Here is a 9646-nt window from a genome sequence, read left to right on the forward strand (position 1 = left end):
TGTTTCAAAATGATAATTAGCTAATTATTTTTTAAAAGGTTCATATAATTTAAACTATTGGAACAAAATATTTTGATTGATCAAAATCAATTTTTCCCCAGCTTTATAGTTTGTGGAAACAATGAAAATATCAGCTTTTGGGATCGGACATTTTTAAAATCTCCAAAATTTTCATGGGACAGGAAAACCATTTCCTGCCCAGCTGGAATCTTTAGTTCCAAACTAAAATAATCCACTCAGTGAATAAACGAGACTCTCCCTTAGCCTCCAGTAGAAGAGGTTTTACACTGTATTCAAACCTGAAGCCAATTCCTTATGGAAAATTTCCATATAATTTTATTAGAAAAATATGTCAACATTCTATAATATTCTTAAACCAACTTTAATGGAGCATGGTGCTGTATCCAGTCAATAAGTGCTCTGTATTACGGTATTAACTTTAATGGAATACATGGGCCAAGCTGCTAGCTACATTTCAGGGCCCTGGGGATGTTCCAGTTGGAAGCAGAAACTGATGGGCTCTGGTATTTTGTTTTAACGCAGTCTCCTGTTTCTCTGAACTCAGGAGGGCCTAAGAAAGAAAGGACCAATTTTTTACTTTACCATCCCCAGCTTATGTAGCCAGCAGTGACAGAAGCTCTCTCTAGCTTTTTCCAGGGTTATGCTGTGCTCATGCCAACTGCTTGGCTTTCTCACTGTTTAGTTAGTTGAGATGCTCTGAAACTGTTATTAATGCTCCTACTGTTGTTGAAGTCTGATCCGGTTTTTAGAAGACAAACACACACAAAAAGGAAAAGACAAGAACAGCAAAGATAGAAAATGCAGCTTCTGTCTGTAGTGTTAACTTTCACTGCCGTCTCACTTCTGGAGAAAAACAGGGATGGGACACAATCTTATTAGCCACTCTGCTCATGTTATTCCAGACCAAGAAATAATCTGTGGAAACTGTGTCCCATATTGCCTGTGCGAAGAATGATATCAATTCTTCATCTAGCCATCATTCCAGAGACACAGAACATGCCAACTGAGATTCAAAACTTTGTAATCAAATATATGTCACAGTGTACTCCTGGCAGGGATGGGGCTACCAGTTGAGAATTTCTCTGATTCAGGGCAATGCGGGCAGCTCATTTGGAAACTAAAAGAAGGAGAATACAGAGGACACTTGAACTTATGCCCAACTATTGGAGACAACAAATCTTGGTGATTAGCCCCAATCTCCAAAAGGACGTACAGGATATTTAATGATCTCATTTCTGCCTCGCCTGTGATTCCGAGTCTTGAGGTGCTGTCCCTGGTGGCCACTGAAGCAAATATAAATACTCTGCATCATCAACACACCAGCTTTTAGAGAGAAGAATGAAATAGCTCTCTCCACTGGTAAGTCTCACGAGTCTGGCTCCAACAAAAGTGGAATAAACATTATCTCTGATTATTCTTTTGAAGTTAATTTTTTCTGCACTCGGATTTTTGGTCATTTCAACCTTCTGTTTATTTTGTTTTTCTTTCAGCATAAAATATAGTTTCCTGACTGTTGGATGTATTTACTTTGGTAAGAACAAAATAGAGTAAGGGGGAAATTTGAAAATAAGACATTTAGATGTCTAATATTTTATGTTTTGTGTAATTTATTCAGTCTAAATAACTTTCACTTTTCCATTAATACCAAGAATTCTGATCCTGAAAGAAAGAAGATGTAGTTTGGGTTTAAGGTGATGGAATGATTCCATGGGGCTAGAGGTTCTCAGTTTATACACAGAATATGTGCAGCCTAAATCAGATCCAATACATGATTCCACTTTACACTCACTCATGGTCTTCAAATATTCTCTGCAGGTCGGAATTCACATTACAGGAGGAAGAGAAAACAGGGAAAGGTCTGTGAAAAGGCTGCAAAGCCCTTTCTTTGTGATGCCTGTTCTGAGATCAAAAAATAGGCTTTCAATCTCAATAGCCTTCAATAACCCCTTAGCCATCAACGGGTCAGATCTCAAAATGGTGTAAGTCAGTACAGCTCTATTGGAATTAATGGGTCAAATTTGCAGCTGGTGTAAGTGGGCCATAGATCCACTGAATCTATCCCCATACACCCTTATATCTGTCTATCTATCTACTTAATCATCCAAAAAGGGATTTGATATAGGCATGCATATTAAAAATATCTGTATTTGCATTGGAATGGTGACAACGTTTACAGGCTTTGGGACATGGGGTTTGCTGGAGGTTACTGACTAAACTGAGGAGGGAACTTCCCCCAGTACCGTGTTATTCCATGACGCTTATTATGATGACTTGCAGCTACCTCTGAAGCATACGGTAATGACTACCACCATAAATGAATAGATCATTAGGGGACCTGTTCTGTAAATTCCTGTGTTCTGTATATTTTATTCAAATAATTTAACTTTTTAAACCCCTGACGCAGGTAACATGACAGAAGGAACTGGCAGGATTGAGAACGGTTTGTTCAATAAATATTAAATACCCACACTATTTTCAGGTAACTTTCTATCTAGACTACAAATACAAAACAGGAATGAGATACTTCACTGCCATCGGCATACATCTCATATTAATTTGAGCAACATTGCTGACAGCATACTGTTCTCATGCACACAGGTATGTACCCAGAGTAGCTCAGCTGAAGTCGTTGGGCTAATTAAGAGGTGGCCCATTTCCTGTTTTCTTGAAGCAAATGGAGATCATAACGGAACGTATCAAAGACTCATTTTCTGGGAGTCTGTCTGTATCATCACTTTCAGAGAAAATGTTGTGATCAGAGCTAGTCAGGTATGTTCTCACTGAACACTTTTTTCATCACCCATTCATCAATACTGGAATGGTTTGCGGAAAAGGATCAGTTTGGGCAATTTTTCCACATGAACATTTGCAGGGGGGAATCTTATAAATTGTTGAAATGTTTTTGTTTCAAAATAAAACAAAATCCATTTTAATGATTCAAAGTAAAAAGTCGTTTTGAAATTTCAGCTAATTGCAGCTAAGAAAAATGTTTGCAACCAAACCATAATATAGATGATATAGAACGTATCAGAATAAAATATTTCAATTGACCTGAATTTATTTCTTTTCCTAGCGGTAACATTCTCCCTGAATTCTGCCTATGTGCTTCCATTTTCTGTCAGTGCCTGAGACTTGTTTGGGTCTACACTCAGCAAGAACCTATCAGTGTCTAGTGTTCGTTAAACCAAAACCAGTAGCTTGCAGACGAGGTTGCCTGATGCCATATCATTTTCCCTGCTGAATCTACACAGAAAAGACTTTCAGTTTATGCCAGCTAAAAGCATCACTGCCGTGTAGAAGGATTTGCAATGTGTGGGAGAAAATAGTTATAATGCACATTTGCAAAAGGTATGTTTTATCGCAGTGGGTTTATAACAGATCTCTATTACAGATGTCCACTATTAGGGATCTAAATGCGTATTTAGTTAATGCATTTTAAACTGGCCTGTGTTTTCAACAGAGCTGTGTGAATAACGAATTTTTCAGTTTGCAGCAATTTCAAAAAGTCAGAAAAAAATCATTTTGGGTCATGGAATTTATTTGAAATTTTCAGGAAATCTTATAGTAAAACAAATCAGGGTCAAACAGAATGTTTCAGGTTAAAAAAAAAGTTTTGTTTTCCATTTGAGCATTTTTAAATGATTGTTTAATTAAAAAAATAAAAGAAATGTTGAAACTTACAAGTCATGTAAAGTAAAAAGATTTTGGTGTTGCTGAATCTGCTTTTTTCCTGGAAAAAAAAATTCAATTGAAATTTTTTTCCAGTTCTAGTTTTTGAAGGGGATGAGTACCAGAGCTCCCAGGGATGTCCATGGGATCAGGAACAGAAAAGCAGGGCTAGTGAATGAACTCTAGACAATTCACTGGTCTCTCTGTATACCCATTGACTTTCCTTTTCATACGGAACATTATCATTCTTTGTTGCCTCTTACTGTATAGGCTATCAGGTTGGAAGCACTTTAATACACAGTATGTGCTAATTCTCAGCACGACAAGGCTTTAGCTGTAGTGGACAGTGTGAGTGTAATGCAAACAGTGTATTCCCTAGGATTGTCCCCTGATGTATTCCCACTGCCTCGGGTTGGTACAATATTTCACGAGGGAAGTCAGAATGAGTGTGAAGGATCCACTCTTGGTCCTTTCTTGGCTTCTGTTTAACTGTACATTTCACTTTTCCCTTGTAAAGGAAAACATGGTTGGAAGAAATGGTGGAGGGAAATCACACCATGGTTACGGACTTCATTTTCCAGGGATTCATGGATCATCCGGAGCTTCAGGTCCCTCTCTTTGTGTTATTCCTAATGATCTATGTTATCACCCTGGCGGGGAATCTAGGGATGATTGTGTTGATCAGGTTCAACTCTCGACTCCACACCCCCATGTACTATTTCCTCTGCAATTTGTCTCTTGCAGATGTTGGGAATTCCTCGGTTGTTGCTCCCCGGTTGCTGATGACTTTTGTGGTTCAGGCCAAACCCATTTCGCTCGCTGCATGCGCAGCACAAATTTTCTTTGCCTGTAACTTTCTGACCAATGAAGTTTGCCTGTTGGCAGTAATGGCATATGATCGCTTCATAGCCATCTGTAACCCCTTGCTCTATAGCGTCGTCATGTCAAAGAGACTTTGTGTATTACTAGTGGTTGTTTCATACATATGTGGCTTTGTGAATGCAGTTGTTCAGACTCCATTTATATTTACCCTGTCCTTCTGTGACTCCAATGTCATCAACCATTTCTTCTGTGACATCCCCCCAATTCTTAAGCTGTCCTGCTCTGACACCCACAACGCTAACATGGTGCATTTCACCTTGTCCAGTATAGTGGTCATGACAACTATTCTCATTGTACTATTCTCCTACATGTACATCCTCATTGCCATCCTGAAGATCCACTCTGCCAAGGGCAGATACAAAACCTTCTCCACCTGCGCCTCCCACCTGACAGCTGTCACAATTTTCTACGGGACTGTGATCTTCATGTATTTACGACCCAGTTCCGGCTACACCACAGACCCAGACAAGATCATCTCTGTGTTTTATATACTGATAATTCCCATGCTGAACCCCCTGATCTACAGCCTGAGGAACAAGGAGGTGAAGGATGCCTTTAGAAGGATGATAAACAGGAAGGTTTGTTCTCAGTTAATATAATTATTGGGATTTGTGCTTATCAATAAACAAGTGATAAATAAATAGTGAATTCTCTGTGTCATAGCTCTGATTTCCTTTGTTTTAACTGTATTCTGTGGCTTGTTCCTATATATAGATATAGATATATAGATATAGATATGGAATCCAAGCCTGTTCATATTGAGAATTCAGTCTCCCATGTCCAGGAGTGACCATGAGGCTGCAAAGAATACATTGTTGAAAGACAGCATTTGTCACAGACCCCCTTCAGCGACCCTTGCTGGATACCCACCAGCTGGTATTGAGGGGAATTCCAGCTTGGACCCCCAGATGTTTTAAGCTGCCAGAGACTGAATGGAGCCAGTCACTGCTGCAGTTTCAGGGTTCCTAGGCACACAATCAGGGTGTAGATGCTCTGTCTAGCGCCCTTTCTGGAGAGCTAGAAATTGCTATCTAGCTGCCTAGTCCCTGGGCTCAGGGATGACTGTTCAGACTCTGCCGTAGCTTAAACACCCCCTGTCCTAGAATGCCAAAGAACAGCGTGAGCCTTCCGGGTTACAGCCGAACTCCCCCCCAGGGCCACACAGTATGTGTAAAGAATGTAACACAGAGAGGGACACTCTGAACCGGAATCTAACACTGTAGAGCTAATGCTTCACTAATAAAGCACAAGCTCATTTAGAAAAGGACACACATCCTAACGTCAATGGACCTCACTAGCTCATCCTTTCCTTGGGCGTCCTCTGGGGTATCCATCTGTGTTCAGACAGACTGCTCCTTCCCCTCCTCATCTAGCTCCTACATGCAGCTCCTCTCAGATCTAGCTGGTCAAACATGGTCAGATAGAACCCAAATAGAGCAGCTTCTGCCCTTTTATAACCATCTTACCCTCTGTCAGGTGACCTCATGATTAGCCTCTTCCAATGACCAGATACCCCTGCCAGGCAACCACTCCTTTTCTTCCCCATCAACAGAAAGTTTAGATGGAAAATTTTCAAACACCCCCAACAAGGAACAAATCCAAAGCTCATTGAAGCCAATGAAAAGGCTCTGATTGACTTCAGTCAATACTAGTTCAGACTGCAGAAGTTTAAGTGGAGATATTCAAAAGGCATCAAACTCCCATTCCAGGGAGTTGTCCAGGGAACTGGATGTCTAACTGCTCATTTAAAATGTATTTGCTCATGGCCAGTTATCGATTTCGCTATGGGGTTTCCAATCCTGTATTAAAGTGTTGAAAGGAAAATAGCAGTGGAAGCAAAATGACTTTGGCCCACACACGTATTGCCAGTTTAAGAACATCACAGTGTTAATCAATAGAGTAACTTTGACGTCCTTTTATATCGTGGCACTATAGCTCCATTCCATTTTGCACGTATATGGAAAAATCACAAGCAGTATTCCTAGGAGCACAAGAAGAGGATTTAAGTGATCGATAATTCAGCAAAACTTCCCTGGACTAACCAGCGCAGATCCAGTATGAATATTCAGATGTCACAGTGTGTGAGCAAGCTTGCTAGTGCTATGAATATTGATAGCCCCATCACACTATGACTTCATAATATGTACTAGTACATTATAGATTGATTGGACTACATTCGTTCTTGATCTGTCCCCATATCATTCTCAAGGGAGTTACTCCAGGGATGAACCTGTCTCAATGTTTACAAAGTCCAAAGAAAGCCAAACAAAGCAGACCATTGATACAACTTCAGGATTGCCAGAGATACTCTTTCATGGGTTGGAGAGAAGATAAATAAATAAAAGCCCTACATAAAACGGCAACAGTTTTCAATGAGTAAAACCAGTGGTTCTCAGAACTCTCTGGCCTGTGACCCCATGTTAAACAGAAAAGAGGGTTTGAGGCCCCTATTAAGTTTTGGGATGCTCCCCTTCCACCTAACCGTGAAGACAGGGAGGCTGGTTGTGATGACTGGAAACAACCTTCTATGTTGAGAACTCAAGAGTAAAACAACATCCTCTTAATGTCGGCACGGTGCAGCGATGAGAAAAGATGCTCTGATTTGGTGCAGGCTAGTTCTGCATGATAAAGGTCAACTCTGCATTATTCAGACTAAGTCCTTAAGCTCATCATAGAGGACATTTCTGGGAAATTTATCATTACACATTCTGATAACATGACCTATCTACCTAAGCTGAGCTTTGATAATCGTTACCTCCGTTCTGGTTGCTTTTATTCTGTATGTTTAACAGTGCCCTCCACTGGATGAAATCTCAGAACTCATGAAGGATACATACGATCTTCTCATACTCTCACCTGAACCCCAACCTAGCCTAAAACATAAAAGGCAACAGCAGTTGTCCTTGAAGCCAAATGTCAGAGCATCTTGCAGATTCTACATAGTGTCACAGACCCTCATTCATGGATCTTAAAAACACCAATTTCTAATATTGTATTTGACTGTTACATTATATTATGTTCTGTACATGACATGGATTGGCTGAGTCATAGAAATAAGGATAATGATACAGAGAACTCAGTCTTCTTCCGTCTGCTGTTTATTGGTTAAAATATAATAATGATTATAATTACCAAAAAAAATTCTTCCTGTATATCATCCTTTTAAAGGTATCATTTACCTCCTTGTTTCTCAGGCTGTAGATCAGGGGGTTCAACATGGGGATCACAAGAGCATAAAACACAGAGGTAACTTTGTCTTGGTCCATCACATAGCTAGAACTGGGTCTTAAATATATACATATCAGTGTCCCATAAAACATAGTGACAACTGTCAGGTGGGAGGCGCAGGTAGAAAAGGTTTTGTGTCTCCCCTTGGCAGAACGGATCCTGAGAATGGCCACAAGGATGCACATGTAGGAGATTAGGACACCCAGGAAACTAGTCATTCCAATTACAGTAGAGAAAGTGAAAAGTACAAGGTCAGTGACATGAGTGTCAGAGCAGGACAGCTTCAGCATAGGGGGCACATCACAGAAGAAATGGTTGACAACATTGGAGTTGCAGAAGGACAGACTGAATATAAATAGCATTTGCACAACTGAATTCACAGAGCCACATACATACGTACCAGCCACCAACAGGACACAGTGTCTCTTGGACATAATGGCTCTGTATAGCAGAGGATTACAGATAGCTTTGAAGCGGTCATACGCAATCACAGCCAGGAGGCAACATTCGTTGGTCACAAAGAAACAGACGAAGAATAGTTGTGCCGCACACTCAATCAAAGGAATGGTTCTAGTCTCTGCTACAAAGGTCATTAGCAACCTGGGAGCTATGGCAGTGGAATAGCCAATGTCTACAATGGACATCTGGCTTAGGAAAAAGTACATGGGGGTATGAAGTCGGGTTTCAACCACGATTAAAGCTATCATCCCAAGATTCCCCATCAGGCTGACCACATACATCACTAAGAACAACATAAAGAGGGGGATCTGTAGCTCTGGATGATCTGTGAATCCTATGAAAATGAACTCGGTCACCATGGTGTGGTTTCTTTCTGCCATTTATTCCAGAAACGCTCTCCTCTGCTGGTGAAAAAAAAAAAAAAAGATTACAATTAATCACAGGCCAATAAAGTAATGAATGCACATCGCTCATAATCCCTGTAATTGTTCCTGTGAAACAGCGTATGAACATAATACATCAAAGGACACTCCTAGAGAATGTTCTCTTTGTATTCCCCACGTGCTTTCCACTAGAGATAGGACATGTTCCAGCTACAGAAATATTGTGTACTCTGTGTTAGGGTGACCAGATGTCCTGATTTTATAAGGACAGTCTCAATTTTGGGGGCTTTTTCTTCTATAGGCTCCTATTACCCACTACCCCCATCCCGATTTTTCACACTTGCCTTCTGGTCACCCTATTCTGTATTAATATGCATGAAACCATCCAGTAGAACAAGTCTTCTACAAAATGAGAGAGAGAGAGATTGGGAGTGTTTAGTTTAGAAGGGAGGCAAATAATCTATCAATGTCTTCAAATAATCAATGCTAGAGAGTATATTCATTGTCATTGATTTTCTCTTCCTAATCCAAATAACCTCAAAGAGCACAAGGGATGCTCAGTGCCCCTTTTATATAGGTGCCTATATATATTTATTTGGGTGCCCAATATGAGGCATTCCCAGTGGAAACATTTGGTATCACTGTCTGTGTAGCCTTAAAGTGTCCCTGTTCTACTGGAGTCAGTGTGTGTTTTACAGACATTCTTTGTAACCACATGCATTATTTTTCCTCCCTGTTACAAATCCTTCTAGAGGTAATAACACTTGTAGGTGGTGTGGATTGTAACTGATTCTATGATTACTTTTGACTTATAGATTCACAGAGCCTAGAAATGAAAAAATTCATCTCCTGGGGATAACTACTAAGTCAACCTGCGGAACTCCTTGCCAGAGGATGTTGTGAAGACCAAGACTATAGCAGGGTTTAAAAAAAGAACTAGATAAATTCATGGAGGACCGGCCCATCAATGGCTATTAGCCAGGATGGTGTCCCTAGTCTCTGTT

At 40.3% G+C, this 9646-nt stretch overlaps 2 protein-coding genes across 2 annotated transcripts; one reads left to right on the top strand and one right to left on the bottom strand.

The window, feature by feature from the left end:
* Positions 1-4223: 4223 nt before the first annotated feature.
* Positions 4224-5171, top strand: LOC127052897 (olfactory receptor 1019-like). The gene has a single exon (XM_050957043.1). It carries the CDS (start codon positions 4227-4229, stop codon positions 5169-5171), a length of 945 nt encoding a protein of 314 aa, XP_050813000.1. The 5' UTR covers positions 4224-4226.
* Positions 5172-7700: 2529 nt separating this feature from the next.
* Positions 7701-8648, bottom strand: LOC127052895 (olfactory receptor 1019-like). The gene has a single exon (XM_050957041.1). It carries the CDS (start codon positions 8637-8639, stop codon positions 7701-7703), a length of 939 nt encoding a protein of 312 aa, XP_050812998.1. The 5' UTR covers positions 8640-8648.
* Positions 8649-9646: the final 998 nt, after the last annotated feature.

The sequence above is a fragment of the Gopherus flavomarginatus genome, chromosome 5 (genome assembly GCF_025201925.1).
Source record: "Gopherus flavomarginatus isolate rGopFla2 chromosome 5, rGopFla2.mat.asm, whole genome shotgun sequence".
NCBI classification, from domain to species: Eukaryota; Metazoa; Chordata; order Testudines; family Testudinidae; genus Gopherus; species Gopherus flavomarginatus.